Raw genomic sequence first — 19,156 nt, forward strand, 5'->3', positions numbered from 1 at the left:
TAATAGGAATATTTTACAAAAGCAACGTTCTTACGTATATATTTTCACAGAAAAAAGTAGAAACAATTGAAAAAATTAGCTTTGCCGCCTTTTTATTTTTTTAATAAAAAAATAGAAGTGTATTTTTCTGCCGAAAATACGTCAATCTATTTGAGACAGCTAAATAGTCGCAGTACTAATCATCTGTTTGGCTGTTTAATGGGCCTGTGCCTTCATTTGATATGGCCATTTCAACTTTTAAAAAGTTTGGAACTCGACAAATAATGGAATTTGTATGCAACATTGCAGTCCCAAAATCGAGACTGCAATGTTTTTAACTTTTTAATTTTTGACTGACCATAAACTACGCGCTTCGCGACCGATTTTTTAAACGGCAAAGTCGACTTTGCCGTCCATTTTTGAGAAAAATATTATATTATGCTAATGTAATTCTGAACAGGGGGGTCCTGCCCCTGGGCCAGCGCGCCCGCCTGTGGGAGAAGCACCGAGCGCGGTCTCGTAAGCAGCGCGGACACTCGTCCGCGGCGCCGCAGGACCTGCAGGCTGGACAGAGCGTCACCATGAAGAACGCGCCCATGTACCAACCGGGGGCTGTTGGTCAGTACACAATCTACCATTTATACTGCTACTCCTGTAATTAACCGTTTGACCGCCAAGGACGTCAACTGACGTGCGCGGCATTCTGACAAGGGTCACGATGACGCGCCGCGCACGGTAGTCGCAGCGTTCAAAGGGTTTAGGAAAATCATTTAAATTATTTTCTACCATGGCATTTATGAAATATTTGTATAGCTAAGAGTAAACATTTAAAATGGTAACATGTATTTCCATTTTAGGGTTTAACATGTCAACGGGAGTACCTAAAGTTGGTGTGCTTCAAAATGCTGCCTGGAATATCTCGGACACTTGTCGATTTAAACTGTTGCCCCCACCGCAACCGGACCGCTCGCTTTCAGACAAGGACAAGAGAGATTTACAAGTAAGTGGCGCTGAATCATTCACTGAATTAACAAAAAAAAAAATATTTAAACTGAATCAGGTTAAGGTTACCATATTCTTGAAAGGACATTGGTTTAGCAGCATACTAGAATTAGAATTGATTGCTCAGATTCCTTCCTCTAGCCGGAAGACAGTATGTAGACCACTTCAGAGTTCTAAATCGGTTTTCACCAAACACTTAAGAGTAAAAAAAAAGGAATCAAAGTGATCCATTAGGATGTTACGATGCCACAGTTAAACTTTGTGTTGGAGTCAATAGTGAGATTCATGCTCGTGTAGTACGTAGCAGTGATTGTAAGAACTTTTTTTTATACAGAACCAGTCACCGCTAACAGTGTCATCAGTGAAAGCCTCATCATCTAGCAGTGCCAGTAAGGACGCAGGCAAAGACAGCAACAAAGACATGGCAGACCGGCTCGATATGCCGCCACCGCCCAGTCCGGCCTCGTCCACTTGCAGTGATACTAGCACCTCTCATAGTAAGGAGACAATTTTTACTACTGTCACTTACCTAACACTACTCAAACTGAGACACCGATTAAGTTGTGATATTTTTATAGTATATGACCTTACTTAAAAAATCTCTATGACACAATCTAGTGGAATTCTCCCAAATATAAACATGTTGACGTAGAAAGTCTTTTAAGATGTTGTCTCTAGCATGTGCAGAATGCATATCAAAAATTATTAAACCTTATACACCGTGTTTTTATTGAATTCCGTTAACTTCGGGGTATAGTTAAGTACGTTTATAAGAACTAAATGGCATAGTCAATTTTCAAAAAAAAAAATTTTTTTTGTTTTTTTTTTTTTTTTTTTTTTTTTTTAAAGTAATTAAATGTAGCATATAGCGTTGTTGTAACACGGGCATTACATTTAACTCAACCAAACAATGGGGTTGGCCGGTGGAAGTTTTTAGCAGATGGCGCCATCATAGCTTGCCCTGTCAATCCCTAGAACTGTGTCAAATTTTTGTTTTTTTAATACCCTGGATGCCAGCCCTTTAAGCCAAATCTCATAGAAAAAGGGGCAAGCTATGATGGCGCCATCTATGCAAACCTTTGACAGTTGCCAACCCCATTGAAATCTGTGACATATCAATGTCATTTCGTACATCAATCGACCGAGATTGTACTTAAGTTTAGCAGCAAATGTATTCTGACGACCGGTCTGGCCTAGTGGGTAGTGACCTTGCCTATGAAGCCGATGGTCCCGGGTTCGAATCCTGGTAAGGGCATTTATTTGTATGATGATACAGATATTTGTTCCCGAGTCATGGTTGTTTTCTATGTATTTAAGTATTTATTTATAATATATATCGTTGTCTGAGTACCCACACCACAAGCCTTCTTGAGCTTACCGTGGGGCTTGGTCAATTTGTGTAAAAAATGTCCTATAATATTTAAAAAAAAAAAAATATTTAAAATTTAAAAATGTATGAACACATTCTAAACACTAATCAATATGTAAGCCGGCCCTAAGGCAAGTGTACACGCTTGTAGAGGCCTTATAGGAAAAAAATAAATTATGGATTATCTCCGAAATGGACTTAATTAGAACATCGGTGTCTTTGAGAAAGTTACTTGATTTAAGCTCAGGAATGCACCCTTGAAATTAACGGAAATCAAAAAAAACACGGTGTATATTCAAATTTTACTACATTCATAATAGTTCTGACGTAACTCGAAATTGTATAAAACATTGCGTTGTCAACCCCTATTATATCACTAACGAATAACGTGTATACAGAGCGTGCCAAACGCGTGACTTTCCGTGGAGAGGAGGGTTCATCGAACGACGGGTCCAAACGCGACGAGGAGGAATGGCCGCTGAAGGAGGTTGTGTTCCTTGAGGACGTCAAGAGCGTGCCGCTCGGACGCGTCCTGAAGGTTGACGGCGCCTACGCGGCCGTTCGGTTCCCGGTTGTTGGCAAAGACGGCAAGGTAACTTATTTTTGAAGTGAAAACTTCTTTAGCGGCGCTGGGCACTTTTTGAGGTAAGGAAAAAATGATAAACTCGAGACAGCGTAAGGCGATCACGTGACCGTAACGTTTAGATGGCCACTCATTCAGATGGCATTTAAATCAATAAACAAAAACTCGATGACATTACATGAAAAAGGTTCTAATCTTGTACGGGTTGAAATACGAGGATCTCACAGTTACATTCTAACTTTATATCGAATTTTAAACTCACTGACCAGCAATTTCGGAACTAAAGTTTTTCAATAGAAAGGAGTATGGGTCAATTATACATATAGCGGATGGTGCTGGGCCTAGAATACGGCGTTGCGTGAACAAGAGATTTCCTTTGGCAGGATTGGTCCTTAGGACCCAAGGATAGATTTAAGAAGTGGAGCCACCCAGATTTTTGATGTAAATTTTGGGCTCTCAACTTGAGCTTGATATCTATATCATTTAAGTTACTAGGCCAAGTTTGGTATCATTTTCGTATAAATCGAGGATGCCGAATTCATTTCTGATATCATAATGACACCATTCCGCAGTATAAACACATAAAATATGAAAAAAATACTTTTTTTTTAATTCCTCTTCACGCTTAAACCGCTAAAACAATTTAGTTAAAATTTGGTACAGAGATAGTTTGAGTTCCAGGGAATAACATAGCCTACTTTAAATCTCAAAAATCATCCTTTAAGGGTGTGAAAAGGGAGGTGGAAATTTGTATGGGGATTCAATAACAGCTGAACCGATTTAGATAAAATTTGATATAGAGATATTTTGAGTCCCGGGGAAGAACATAGGATAGTTTTTATTAAAAAAAAATCTCTTAAAAGTGAAAAGGAAGGTGTAAGATTGTATGGGGAATCAATAACGGCTGAACCGATTTAGATGAAATCTATGTCTACATCTTTGATTTACTTGAAAATGATACTAAACTTGACATAGAACCTAAACTTAAACAATTATTAACATCAGACGTCGCCGACGCTTAAAATCCCCCCCACCCCCAAAATCTGGGTGGCTCCACTTCTTAAATCCATCCTTGGGTCCTAAGGACCAATCCTGCCAAAGGAAATCTCTTATTGTTTATTGTTTATTGTCATTTATTGCATACATGTACATTGATGCATAGAAATACATGATGTTAAATACAATGTTAGGAAGCGTACATGTTACCCTGTGAGGGTGTCACAATATGATTGTAGCTGTCTTACATTTACTTAAACACTTAATTTTTACTTAGTTCTCTAATATCTTAATTTAATTACATTTATAATAGTTTATTCGAATAAAATACATTTATGTCCTTACATCGATAAAAGTAGGTTAGATTAGTTGATTAATTAAGGTTATCATCATTTAGGAAATCGTCGATACTATAATAACATTTCTCTTGTTCATGCAACGCCGTGGTTAACCTTTTTATGCTCTGAGCACACTCAACTAATAGTGCTGCAGACATTTTGGACTAGTCATTGAGTTTTCACTTCTGTCGGCACTCCCGGAGTGCAACCTGTTGTTTTTTTTTCTAAGCTACTCATTTGCATTGTGTTTTCATCATCTTAGCGATTTCCCGATGGCATCCTATATAAGCTGGGGTCCCCAAGATCATATGGTCCATGCGGAGAAGACCGTCTACCAGCTCTTTTATCGCTCCTAACTTTTGCGTTTGTACACATACTCTACTTACAGAAGGTAGCAGAGCAGAAGGAGCCATGCTCATCCTATCAAACTATATCCGAGCGACGTACCATCGCCCACACTGTTAACTGTACATCGGTGAACCTTATGCCTTTTGTAATAACTTGATAAGGTCCACCGATGTACAGTTAGGAGTATTGCTGTTTGTACATTTACACTTACGAGAGTTTTTGCCCTGTGACTGTCTTCCCAACAAAATAAATTATATTATGCCAGTCTTCTCCACATTGACCTTTATTTATATGATAGATATAAAAAAAGTGATAGTTCTTCCCCCGTTCTCACTGTAGTTAACGTATACGTGTACTTACATAAACAGGAGGTGGTACCATCAGCGCCTGAAGATTGGACGGCTTTACTTCAAGACTGCCGTTTAGTGCGTAAAGATGACTTGGTGGCCGTGAAGTGGGGCTCCGGCACGGCAGGTCCTCGCGGCCCTGACTGCCTGCAGCGCTCGCCCAGGAAGATTGCCCTTCCGGCTGACGTCCAAGTCATTTCTATTGCTGTAAGTATCCCCTTTCGCGATTTCGGGGTTAACCCCTAGTTAAAGTTGTTCAGTCAGTGGGACCTACATATTCATTCACCCCTCAGAGTTTGGTCAGTAATGAACAAATGCACCCTGTGTACCGAGAGTAAAACGAAAAATAAATCATTTTAAAAGTGAAATGTCTTGAGTTATCTTGTTTGATAAAAAAATCAGACCTTATATACGGAGTGTAACTTTTACGTGATACAAGATATACATACGCGACTATATGCGTTAGTATTAGAAACTTGTTTTACGTGGTACTGTACATGTCACCCAGTAAAGACCGTGTTAAGTCCAGTGGTTTGGCAAGAAATGTTTTGTAACAAATTTTAACTAGAAATATTTTTTATTTTGTGCACTACCGCATCTCGTAGTTAGCAGCCGCCCTTCATACATACATATACAGTGCCAACCACTTAAATAGCCTCACCTATATATATTGAGTATTATAATTATACGTGATAATTTTTATCAATATATCTTAAATTTGAATTGTACGCCCTGACCTTTATCGAACGACACATTAACAAGTCCGAACTTGTCTGCGCGCGAAACGTCGTGGACGCAAGAGCTAATACGGGCCGTCCACATGAATAGCCTCAGTGTAACATAATCGTCCAAACCGTGCATTTAAGTTTCGCTTTCAAATTTATTTTATTATGATTAGATAATACAGATGGCATTCTATTAAGTACCTGCAGTAACGCGATAAACGCGGTGTTTTTGTGACTATGGGACGTGGTAAAAAACTTACAAGTTTAGAAATTGAAAAAGTTAATTTTTATTTAACCCAAAAATTATCCCATCGTGAGACAGCTAAAAAATAGGTCGCAGCCCTAAAGTTATTAATAATTATGTTAAAAATAAGGAAAATTACGGCTACCACTATAAAGGACGCACAATATTTGCCACTACGGATCGTGAACGTCGACTTATTTTACGCTCTGCTTCAAATTCCACCGAGACCGCCAGGCAAATAGCTAGTGAAATAAATACTAGAGCATCTCTCTCTACAGTTCGACGGATTATTAGAACATCATCCCACCTCAAACGAAAAAAAATCATGAGTAAACCTCCTTTGCGCGAACAACATGTGGCGGGTCGGCTGTCTTTTGCTAAAAAGTACATGTGCTGGAAAACCGAGTGGCGAAATGTGATTTTTAGTGATGAGAAAAAGTTTAATCTAGATGGTCCAGATGGATTTAAATATTATTTTCATGACCTAAGGTCCTTTCCTTAGGTCCGAAAGTACTATCACGTCATCACTCAACTCTCGGATCGGTGATGGTTTGGGGAGCAATTTCTTACTATGGTACTGTTGATTTAATTGTGGTAGACGGAAGACTAAATGCTGAAAAGTATTTAAATTTATTAAAAGAAACAAAAAGTAAGATCAGAAAAGTAATAGGTAGAAAAATAATGTTTTTTCAGCATGATAATGCTCCCATACACACGTCAGCCATAGTTACAAAGTGGTTTGAAGAAAACCAGATTGAAGTTCTAGATTGGCCATCCTTGTCTACTGATCTGAACATCATGGAAAATGCCTGGGGTTGGCTGTCTCGGCAAGTTTATTACAACGGAAGACAGTTTAGTAATAAAGCAGAACTGATTCAAGCTATTTACACTGTTTGGGATTATGTGGACGTTAATTACATACATTCTTTAAATGAATCACTACCTAATCGTATTTTCCAATCAATAAGGTCTAATGGAAGGTATACAAAATATTAAACGAAAGAGTTTTAATAACTAAACAGTATCTTTTAGCATGTGAGGCTATTCAAGTGGAAGGGCCAATTATTTGTTTGACGTTATTTCTTAAAACTTTGATTAGATAACAATAAATATTTTATTTACTATTACGAGGCTTCTTGTTTTATTTCATATTTAATATTTAATGTATATCTCCTTTTTATATTGGTATGAGAAATATTAATTTTGGTGAGTGAGGCTATTCAAGTGGCTGGCACTGTATAACTGATATCGAGAGAATAATTTATCATTACTGCTAGTGGGATCTATATCTTGACCAATCTTTGATCAGGTGGACGGGCGCGGCGTTCACGCTGTAGTCCGCAGGCCAGGCGGCGCGCTGGCCTACGCCGTGTACGCAGTAGGTGCCACACGCGCACTCACCGACAGTGCCTTCCCTACTGACCACGGGGCCCTCCTTGGCCACTCCAACGGACAAGCGATTCAACTAGCCACCGCTGCTGAGGTAAATACGAGACTAGTCTCTACCACTTAGTCAATGAATTATATTCATAATGTATCCATGCTGACTTGCAGCTCGTTGACTACTTGATTTTTCATTTTCGTTTGACTTTAGCGGCAGGAGCATATGACTTTAGCTCTGTAAAAGACAGTTAATAAAACTAGGTTTTTGAAGTCTGTTTTAAAAGATCGACCTTACGACTGACTGGGTGACTATACTGACTGGTAAGGTTCTCCGGCGCTTTGTGGGTTTACGCTTATGTGCAGTCTGTTTCTTACGGTTCCTTTGTTTACATGTTAACCTGAACCAGATTTTTACAACATTACATGTGTAATATTTATGTAGGGGAGCCCATACACTCTTCTCTTTCCGCACAAACCCTAGATATAGAGCTACATCGAGCTACATTTGACAAAAAGGTTTATTACAAATACTGCTATACGTATGTACATAAGTGACATACGTATGTCGCAGGCATTTTGTAAGAATCCGCCGTTTACAAAAGGCGTCGTTATTTTACAAACGTTTCGCCGTTTGCAAATTGCCGAAGGCATATTGTTAGTGCGCTCAATAGCGTCAACGTCAAACGTTGCGGGTTTCCTAATTCAGGGCAGTTTGCCCTTCGGGTATCTGAAGCTACCTAACGAACCTAACCTACCTACCTATTGATTTAGTGTGACGTCCGTGAAAACAGTACACTTGGAGGAAAATGCGTAGGTAGGCAGTGATTATTTTTAATAAACAGTTGTTGGAATACAGGTCTACAATTAAAATGAACACTATTGTTAGCGTTGTTTTACTAGCAAAAGTTTGCTATGCAGGGCAGCGAACCGGTGGTGATGATGCTGGACGGCAACGGTGCGCTGTACCCGATCGCGCGCGACTGCGTGGGAATGGTGCGCGAGCCGCCGCCGCTTAACTTACCGCCGGCTCGCGCTCTGGCCGCGCACGCGCTGCCGCTTTACCCGCACGGCACGCATCACACACATCACACTGCACTAAAGTCACAGGTATTTACGTTTTACATTACTCTGAAAAAGCGAGATGATGCAAATTTATTTCGGTTATAATCCGCAATCTTGGGAGCTTAAAAGTCGTACGCCTTATCGCTAGCTAGGCTACAACCGCATGAAGAGACAAAAAAGTGACAATTAAAAATCTGAATTTTTACTACGTCTATTTTCTTTTCATGAACAAGTCTTACTTATTATTATTATTATTATACGTAAATGCACAGGCAGCTTAAAGCTGATACGTGCACATCAATGTCCACTTGTGTTTTGTAGTCTACGAAAGTGTTCATCGAGTTTGTTTTTAAAAGAGTTTATCGAAGGTGCACTGATCACTGACTCGGGTAAACCGTTCCACACTTTCACTACGCGGTTAGACAGGAAGTGTCGTCTGGGGTTGCTACTACTCTGCGTCCGTGTCAGTTTCAGAGAGTGTCCTCTCAGTCTGTCATTTATGTTGCGAGTAAAAATATCGCTTAACCCGGGTACGTTGTAGTGTCCTGTGAGTATTTTATACGTTTCTATCAGGTCAACTTCCCCAATAATTCATAAACAACTACATCCAACAATAATTATAGGTGGCGCTTATTATTTTGGTACCGGAGCCACAACTGATGATGCCGCGTGTATTACGTTGCGATCTTGATGGAATTCGTCAACTACTGCACCAGTTGGAATCGGACGTCACCAGTAAGTCATTGTTTATTTTTACACTTGTAAATTAGATTAACTTCGAAAGAAGGATATCCACAACATTTTCTCATGCATTTAAGCCAGGCACTTGGCGATGGCGTTATTGTTAGGTTTAGAAAACTATGACAGCATGGTGTACCTACAATATCGCGCTATTAAAAATCTGCATTGACGATTCAATTATAATGTACCTACCATTTTTTACAGAGCAACAAGTTTTATCTATATTGCAAGAGCGTTGCGACGGCAATAGGAACATACTACACGCATGCGTTCATATGTGTGCGCCTACATCGAACAAGGAACCTGATATAGGTAAGTACTTTCGCAATATTTTATTTTTAATCAGGGTTATTAACCCCTCGTAAAAAGTGACCTTGACATTTAAAACAATAGATTTAAATTCGCACGCACGAATTAGTGTCTAAACATACGAGGTACATAAGTCTACAATGTAAATCAAACCATTGTGAAACGAATTTTCCTATACCATATACAAATGATTTATTTCCGTTACATGTAGACGCCTCAGAGCCGGTTTACTAACGAATGGGCCAAAAACGTTTCCCAAAGTATCACATCCCAAACTATGGTTCCCAAATTGTCATTTCCCAAAAAAAAACAACTTATCGCAATTTTTCAGTTAGCAATAGTCTATTTTGGCAAGTTATTGTTTAGCAAATAATTACTTGGACAAGTTTCATTTTACCAAGTATTATTTAGTCAAATGTATCATTAACCATAACATATTGCATGGCATAATTGGCATACAATTTACATACCAATGGATATTTATTTTTGCTTTTATTTGAAATACTTAATCCCGACCTTGGTTTTTTTATCATTTTGGTTATATTTTACGCATACGGATGTAATTAGTTGAACCATAAACAATATAAACATTATAATTTTTAAGAAAAAAACCGATTTCTATGGGGGCCGGTGAAAGATTATTGTAGAATGTAAATGGTGCACTACCCACTTTTCAAGTAGCATTTCGTTTCTGTGAGGGTCGTAGTTCTAGCCTAACCTAACCCACTTCTCTGATAGCAGTTCGGTTCTGTGAGGATCGCAGTTCTAACCTAATCAAACCCACTTTTCTAGTAGCAATTCGTTTCTGTAGGTAAGGCTCGCAGTTCTAACCTAACCTAACCCACTTTTGTTCAGTTCTGTGAGGATCGCAGTTCAAACCTAACCTAACCCACTTAACGGCTTTTTTGGAATATAATATTAGCCAATAAAAAACGTTTGCTAAATAATTTTTTGTCCTAACAACATTTGACAAAGTAAAATCATGCCAAGTGATAATTTGACCAAATAAATCATATGCGAAGTGTAACTTTGCTAAAGGTTCCTTTGGGAAATGCAACTATTGCGATAAGTTTATTGGGAAGTGAAATTTGGCGAAAGGTATTTGGCCCAAACGAAAGTACACCCTCAGAGCCTTATATACTCGTATTTTTCTATGTACCTATTGCTATAAAATTGTGTTGTAATGTATGTGTGTTTTTAGTTGAAAATGCTACCACTTTACCTAACCTGTCGGGGGGCACCGGTGGAATAAATTCTAGTGCAGATGAAGCCGTTCCGGCGCTATCCTGGCCTCCCGAAACTTTTGAAGCCTCAGGTGACGAGGACAGCCTTATGGGGCTCACTGGCAACGGGTGAGTGCATCTCGTTTCAACAATGTATTTATGCATATTGTAAATTTTTAGTACTGTACCTTGGTGAAAAGCAATGTGACAGTAATTTTTACAGAAAGATGCAAGGTGGTGGCAACAACGGAGGAGGAATAGTGAGTGCCGACCCTGCCGAGCGTCGAGGCAATGCGCTCCTGGCACTGCGGGCTATGTGCGACAGTCCCGCGTTACAGCCGTACCTTATGCAGCTGCTGTCTGCCACGTGAGTGCTTTTCAAATATTACATTACTTATCATCGGCTTAACAAATGTGGATACAGTACGTTTATAACGCGCATCTCCTTGCAGAGATGGCATGGGACAGACTCCCTTGATGGCTGCAGTAGCGGAGCGTGCGTACCGCGCCGCGGTGGTGGTGCTGGATGCGATCCGTTCGTGCGCCGATGGCGAGGCGGACGAGGCGCAGCGCGCGGCCGCCATCTTCCCGCCCAACGCACACCCCGACCACTCGCCGCTCCTCGTGCTGTGCTGCAACGACACCTGCAGTTTCACTTGGACGGGACAAGAACACATCAATCAGGTAATAATCTATTTTGTGCACCCCTACGTTGTAAAGGGTTCCTTAACTGTAAAGGTTAACGGAACCCACGGGTGAGCTCCGTTAATCTGTCTTCTAGTGCTGGTACGTGATCATTTGTGCTATTGACGTAAAAATCTTTTATTTTCTTCTCAGGACATTTTTGAATGTAAAACATGTGGACTGACCGGATCTCTATGCTGCTGCACCGAATGCGCTAAGGTAATGTTTATCCTCCAAGCCACGCTGCAATGCTTTACATTTGGTAATGGGGCACCGTTATCGTAATCTGGTGATAGTGGGCACGGCTTTGCGTGTAGAAGCAACTAATAATTGCGCAAGTGGAACCACTGAGTCAGTTCTGAGAGCATAGTTCCCGGGTTAATCATAAAATAGGCACTCACGATATATTTAGTCCCTTTGAGCCTGGAGTTATTACTAACCAAAAAATATGCTAGTGGAACTGAAGGACTTTTGGTCTGCAACTTTTAAAATAACCCTAAATTCCTGGTTTATGAAGTTTGCATTTTAAGCTATTTTTTTTTTATTTAAAACTATTTGTCTGTTTTTTTCATATTCAATTTCTGTGTACATATATCAGGCTACTTAATGGTTTCACTACTTTTTAAATTCATCAAAATGTGGCTTGGTACTATTTTGTTAGTTATTACCCACGACGAAATGGAGATACATGTGTCTAGGATGAGCTGTATGTAATAAGTAAATAAATATTTGGCGACAATCTTACACAGATCAACCTAATCCGAACTAAGCTCAACTTGTACTGGGTTCTAGGTGACATTATGCATACTTGTATAGATAAATACAAATTCAGATATATAGATAACATCCATTACTAAGGAACAAATAAATATTCGTCGTGACAAATAAATGCCATTACCAGGATTCGAATCCGGAACCTCCTGCTACGTAGGCATGTTCACTACTGACTAGGCTAAGATGCAGTCAAATGTGTGGATTAGTTTGTTTGAGCGCAGTGCACACTATGAATGCTGTGGCCCTAGTGAAAAAGGGTACAAGTCACGCGCAGCTTAGGTCTACAAGGGCATAAGTGTTACGTTGAACTTACACCCTTTTACAACTGCGCTGCCTGAGACTTGTACCCTTGTTTACTAGGGCCACAGTGTTTAGTTGCAAGTTTCTGTGAAGGGATTGTGATACCTCAGTGAAAGTTCTCACTACTCACATCTAGCTTTTACGCACCAAAGGGCGCTGCTGTAACTTTTGCCGTTGCTTTTTTAATTTAATGTTTTGAGTATGCGCCCAGCATGTATACCTACAAGGAAAAGGGGTCTGGGGCAATGAATGTAACAGTTTTTAATGTTATACTCATAATTATGTGCGTTAACATAAATTATAAGATAAATTATTATATTGGTATACTTGAGAATATGAGCTAGTTCGTACGCTTAAAAAGTGTCCATATTTTCTGTTCTGTACTGTTCGTTTTGACCGCCAAGTCTTCTGTCAATAAATTGTCCCTAAATATCACGACTTGTAAAATGGCAGCATAAGACCAGTGCCGTTTATCAAAAGCTTGTAACTTGTAATACAAGTGGAAGTCCCTTTCTAACAATAGCTGTCAAAAAGGGACTTCCACTTGTATTACAAGTTACAAGATTTTGATAAACAGGGCATAGATTGATACCTGTAAGCTTGCATTGCACTTGTCACAAAGCAAATCTAGTCATTTGTACAACTAGTAGGAGATCCCACATATGGTCGACCTTCACCAATCTGTCTGACGGATGAAACTATGAAAATATGAAAGAAAATATGTTCCAGAACATAAATAAATAGGGTTGCCTAAAGAAATATGGTCAAGGCTATTTTTAATAAATATTTGAAAAAATATTTTTTTGCGGCAAATTTCACCGATTTGTCTGACGAACAAAATAAGTTTCAATGGAAAGTATACAACTTGTACAACATAAATCAACTAGGTTGCCTATCTTTTTCCGGTCACTATTATGTGGTTGCCGTGTTTAAAGAGGTGATTTTATATCGATAATTGCACTCATCTGTCTGACGCTTGAATTATACATTAAAATGATGGTAATTTTATTGCAAATACAATGGTATAGGGTTGCCTGCGAAAATCCGGTCACAAATAAGGGTTGCCAGGCTTTTAATTAAAATAAGAAGGGAAGACTTTTAGCGATAACTCATAAACGGCTTAACTGATCAAGTTTGTTTTAATTTTATTTGATTGAGTTTTTTAAGCACTATTTTCATGATTTTTTCCATATTTTTTGGACAGATGGTTCAAAAGTTAGAAGGAAAAACCTTTTTTTTTTTCTAAACGATTATTTCCGAAATGATTCACTTTATCAAGAAATGTTGTTAAAAGACCCCTATTTATTTTGAAAGGCTTATCCAACGACACCCCACACTATAAGGTTTAAACGATAAAAAAATTGTCACACACATTTTGTTTCTTTCAAAGCGATTATTTCCGAAAATATGTATTCACTTTATCAAAAAATGTTCTTCTAAAACCTCTATTCATTTTGAAAGACCTATCCAACAACATCCTACACCATAGGGTTGACACGAAAAAAAATCCTCACGTACATTTTGTTTCTTTCGAGGCGATTATTTCCTAAAATATTCACAGGCAACCCTATGCCATTGTATTTGCAATAAAATTACCATCATTTTGATGTATAATTCAAGCCTCAGACAGATGAGTGTAATTATCGATATAAAATCACCTCTTTAAACACGGCAACCACATAATAGTGACCGGAAAAAGATAGGCAACCTAGTTGATTTATGTTGTACAAGTTGTATACTTTCCATTGAAACTTATTTCGTTCGTCAGACAAATCGGTGAAATTTGCCGAAAAATATATTTTTTCATAAATTTATTAAACATAGCCTTGACCATATTTCTTTAGGCAACCCTATTTATTTATGTTCTGGAACATATTTTCTTTCATATTTTCATAGTTTCATCCGTCAGACAGATTGGTGAAGGTCGACCATAATGTGGGATCTCCTACTAGTTGTACAAATGACTAGATTTGCTTTGTGACAAGTGCAATGCAAGCTTACAGGTATCAATCTATGCCCTGTTTATCAAAATCTTGTAACTTGTAATACAAGTGGAAGTCCCTTTTTGACAGCTATTGTTAGAAAGGGACTTCCACTTGTATTACAAGTTACAAGCTTTTGATAAACGGCACTGGTCTGATGCTGCCATTTTACAAGTCGTGAGCCTTGACCATATTTCTTTAGGCAACCCTATTTATTTATGTTCTGGAACATATTTTCTTTCATATTTTCATAGTTTCATCCGTCAGACAGATTGGTGAAGGTCGACCATATATGTGGGATCTCCTACTAAACTAATAGTAACACGTAAAAAAGAGCCAACCGCTAATTAGCGATTGTTTTAAGATTGCATGGACGGCGAGATTGAAACAACTTAAAAAATAAGATACAATTTATTTTTACAATTACAAAACAAACACGCAACCATCAAATGTACCTTCTCATCTTAGTAATTATTTATTAATGTTCTCCGTTTTGAAATACGTACGTATTTTGTTACGTGCTTGCTTCCTTCTCATTTTATTATATTATTAAAATTAATCACCTGCGTCACCCAGATTGTTAGGCCGCGTACTGAACGCACGCGACCGGCGGCACGGCAAACGGGGCGGCGGCCGCCGATGCCGCTGTCGTCCAAAACAGATTCATTCACCGCTCCTGCCGCCCGTCCGGCACCGAATGACTCGATCAAAATGCCATCCTGTATTTAACATTTATTAATGTATATACAGAATAACCTTGGTCATATAGACAAATGCGAGGCATTAAAAGTTATTCGAATTGTTTTGAGCATGCCGGCGTTATCGGGCATCTAAAGGGACGATCGTGAACTACCACTTCTCCATACAAACGTAGTCCCCATTTTCCTTCCTGGGTATTAATATTATAGAAAATACTAGACGGGCCCGCAGCTCCGCTCGCGTAAATGAAATAAAGAGTTTGTCTTATGTTTAGTTAAATACCGACATTATTATGTATTCAACCCTGCCATGGTTTATAAGTTATAACTGTGATAGGGATTGTCTTATTTGTAGCCGTTATTTAGATAACTTAATTCCCAAATTTCTCAAAATATGATGTGATTTGATAAAAGGCAAGATTGTATTTTTTCATCTACACGTATTTATTTAAAACTTGTTTCAAGATAAAATTATTATTTGTTCTTATAAGCCTAGTTGCAAAAACGTTCATTAGATTAATTTTCGCCTTAAGACGAATATGGACGACCACCGCCCTTAAATCGCCTTTTCATACAAACATAGGTAGTCTAGTCCTCTCGGTCTTGCGATAGCTCTCGCCAGTCGCCATGGCCGAGGTTGAGCAGGTCTTGAGCAACTACGTCGTTTCAGCGGTACCTAGGACGTCCACTCGGGCGTCTCCCATTTTGTTGCCCAAGTACCTGCGCTCTCTTCACGGCACGATTCTCTCCCATTCTCTCTAAGTGTCCGAGCCACCACTGAATTTAGCCGCTTTTGTCTCTCAATATTTCGCCACTATATCGGACCACATCCTTATTTCTATGGCAACAAAATTATATTACGATATTTGGCTGACTGCTGACTGTACATTAGCTTATTTTTTATCAGGTCGCTCAATAATATCTGCACTTTAATCTACCTACATAACTTACTATCAACTTTGTATTTTTGGCCCATCTCAGCATTCTTAGCCCGTTCCCCGGACGAATGGCAATGTTTGCCGAAGCCGTGAAAGTCAATCTGAATAATATAACTCAAAAATAAATTAAAAACAACAACATACAAATTGATAATAATAATATAGTAATCAATTTGATTGATAAGAATGATAAGTCATATATGACATAAATCACTCGTATGGGCTCTATAGACTAAGGTTGAGGTTGACAGCACCTTTTATTTTACTTCGTGTAAAAAAACTCAGAAATACCTGTATACCAACATGACAAACATCATTTAGTTTACTTTAACTTACGGATTATTTGGTCTAATCGTAGCACCGCCAAACGAAAGCAACCGAGAGTTGCCGAGAAATGGCCGATGTCGTAAAATGAAGATTGTTATGAAAATTTATTTTCCTTATTGTAAATTAAATACGCATCGGAAGCGATAGTTTTTATGCTCTAGTTCTATTCCCATATGTAGATAATTGATTTGAACAGGTTTTTCTTATCATACGTGCGTCGTATTCGAGAAACGTGTCAAAAACTTTTTTAGAAATTTGTAAGGCGCCATCTCGCTTCTTCCCTCGTTTTTTATCCCGTTCTGGTTTTTCAATTTTTTATATATGATTATTACAGAATTTACTACAATAGCTATGCCCATTCGTTTGATTTTAATTATAGAGTTTTAGAATTTTAGAGTTTAATTGTAGAGCTTTTAAAATTTTGTATCGAACTTGTTTTTCTCTCCTACCTCTAATAAAAAAATAACTGTAGGCTGAGATCACAGACAAAACATCCTCCAGACTGAGCATAGTCGCGCTACCCCTTCTGCCACGCATACGGTAATTTTACTCCAGTAGAAAGTGTCTTTGTGTGACGTCCGTGAACTCGTTCGTCGTTTGAACGGACCAATCACGGCACGGGACTTCGCTCACCACGTCCCGCGCACCCCCGCATTTTTGGCAGCATCGGTTGCATGAAATAATTGCTCTAAACTCGGTCTGGAGGATTCCTAGTCTATGGCTGAGATCATACATAATGTTATCTTTTATCGGTCGCATGAATTGCATGGTCTCACGAAACGTGCGTATTAGTTTTATGGACTCGGAAGTCAGGTTTCCTTTTCAAGCCTCTGCGTGAAAAACTCAAATGTACAATTGTCACCAACAAAGCTATAAGATTTTGATGACTTTCAAACAGCGCGTGCGCTTAAACCATCGCGTGATTTGTGCTTTGTGACCCTCTGGCGGATGGCGAATCCTCTATAAGGGGGTAGCGGAAATATTACAAACCGCTTATTGTCGTTGTTGCTGCGTCATGAAGTAGGTTGAATAACTCTAGCATAGTCTATCCCCTAAGCTAAGTTCAATGGAGGTCCTCGCGTGGTGGATGGGTGGTCGTGGTGTGTGGACACGGAAATCCTGTCCAGTAACCTCAGCCACGTAGAGTTGTTGATTCAAGATGATTGTTTTTCAGGTGTGCCACAAAGGCCATGATTGCAAACTAAAGCGCACCTCGCCAACGGCTTACTGCGACTGCTGGGAGAAATGCCGCTGCAAGGCGCTGGTTGGCGGTAACTGGGCAGCTCGTTGCGATTTACTCATTCGACTCGCTAAGGACACTCAGCTGGCCACACATTTCAATTCAAGGTCAGAATGAATATATAATGCTACGGTTAACTCCTATCCTCATACTAAAAGCACAATACATTACACGTGAAATATGTTTTCAGGGGAGAGTCGATTCTACTATTCCTAGTGCAAACTGTCGGCCGCCAAGCGGTTGAACAGCGCCAATTCAGGGCGGGCGGAGGCCGCGGGCGCGGGCCGCGCAAGCAGCCCGGCTCTGATGCAGAGGTTGATGCTCCCGATCACGACTTGGAGCCTCCGAGATTTGCGCGCCGCGCCCTGCTGTTCTTACTCAGTATGTACACTTTCGTAGAATTTACTTTTTAAAATTGGCATTAGTTAAAAGGGCCCTTTAATATAAACATGTGTTTTGTAGGCGACTGGGCGGCGGTGGAAGCAGCCGTGTCATGCGGCGCCAACTGCTCGGTCGGCGAAGGGGACAGCCGCCCCGGCAGCCCCGCGCCGCACCAGTCCGGCACCACCTTACTTGACAAATTCACTCATGCTCTCATTGTCAAGTGCACCAACGAGGTAACCTTCCTTTTCAAATACTCAAAGGAAAGAAATACACGTGTCCAAATATATACATATATAAATATATATATTAATTAATAAACTATGTTTTAGATGCTTGATACACTTCTGAATACGCTGATAAGAGAACAACAGAACGAAACGATCCCTGGCCGCCCAGAAAGAGCGCGTGAAGTGGCGCGCAGATTTGTACGCTCTGTTGCTCGGATATTTGTCATCTTTAGTGTAGAAATGGCTCCAGGTGCCGCTAAAAAGAAAGGGTATGTTGAAAAATAAAAAAATGGTCTTTTTACACACTTTTATTATGCTATAAATCTTGTTACTTAAATTTGAACCGTTTCCCGGTGTCCGATTAAGCTGAAATTTGGCATACTTCCGTATACATATCCGATGGCAATGCAGTAGTATGCTAACATGGAGTTGATCTGATTATACAGTCGGAAGATAGCCAAAGGAACACTTCAATGGAAAAATATGAACACATTGAGTTCATTAGAACGATCTAGAGAAGTACTTGACATGCAAAGGAGAAAAATAACAGTCGGAATAAAAGTGTCTATCAAAAAATATTTTTGACGGTAACTTGTTTAGGTTAGGTATATATTATTTGGTTACCTACAGATACCAGAAAATGTAATCCTGTTTTAGGCCGCTTTCGATAACATCGTCATTGGTTCGGTGTCGGCGCGTGTTCGCCGCTTTAGTGGCTCTGGCAGTTGAAGAGCTGGTCGAGGCGGCGGATGCCCTACTTGCCCCTGTGCGTTTGGGCGTCGTGCGTCCTACGGCCCCATTCCCTCTGGCGACGACATTCGTTGATCTTGTTAACGGAAGTGAAGATTTATTCGGAGTGGAGCCACTATCTACTGCAGCATCACGCCTTGCGCACTCACGGCGGTAAGTTTAATACTTTTGTGTAAGATTATGTTCTGTACATTGAATGGGCA

The 19,156-nt window shown here is 39.6% G+C and overlaps 1 protein-coding gene across 15 annotated transcripts in view; it reads left to right on the top strand.

The window, feature by feature from the left end:
- Window positions 1-19,156, top strand: part of LOC134804694 (E3 ubiquitin-protein ligase hyd) — a 48,355-nt gene that overhangs the window by 14,708 nt on the left and 14,491 nt on the right. For 11 of the 15 annotated variants that reach the window (XM_063777818.1, XM_063777825.1, XM_063777827.1 and 8 more), the window contains exons 9-26: window positions 440-597; window positions 837-979; window positions 1,316-1,478; window positions 2,749-2,942; window positions 4,984-5,169; window positions 7,241-7,414; window positions 8,233-8,421; window positions 9,000-9,111; window positions 9,322-9,429; window positions 10,628-10,778; window positions 10,861-11,016; window positions 11,102-11,333; window positions 11,487-11,552; window positions 17,527-17,699; window positions 17,783-17,973; window positions 18,055-18,209; window positions 18,306-18,472; window positions 18,861-19,106. In XM_063777818.1, coding sequence (XP_063633888.1) covers window positions 440-597; window positions 837-979; window positions 1,316-1,478; window positions 2,749-2,942; window positions 4,984-5,169; window positions 7,241-7,414; window positions 8,233-8,421; window positions 9,000-9,111; window positions 9,322-9,429; window positions 10,628-10,778; window positions 10,861-11,016; window positions 11,102-11,333; window positions 11,487-11,552; window positions 17,527-17,699; window positions 17,783-17,973; window positions 18,055-18,209; window positions 18,306-18,472; window positions 18,861-19,106 — 2,964 coding nt within the window. The remainder of the gene's footprint in view (window positions 1-439; window positions 598-836; window positions 980-1,315; window positions 1,479-2,748; window positions 2,943-4,983; window positions 5,170-7,240; window positions 7,415-8,232; window positions 8,422-8,999; window positions 9,112-9,321; window positions 9,430-10,627; window positions 10,779-10,860; window positions 11,017-11,101; window positions 11,334-11,486; window positions 11,553-17,526; window positions 17,700-17,782; window positions 17,974-18,054; window positions 18,210-18,305; window positions 18,473-18,860; window positions 19,107-19,156) is intronic. The other 4 variants (XM_063777820.1, XM_063777821.1, XM_063777829.1 and 1 more) reach the window with 1 other exon arrangement.

The sequence above is a fragment of the Cydia splendana genome, chromosome Z, assembly GCF_910591565.1.
Source record: "Cydia splendana chromosome Z, ilCydSple1.2, whole genome shotgun sequence".
Classification (NCBI taxonomy): domain Eukaryota; kingdom Metazoa; phylum Arthropoda; class Insecta; order Lepidoptera; family Tortricidae; genus Cydia; species Cydia splendana.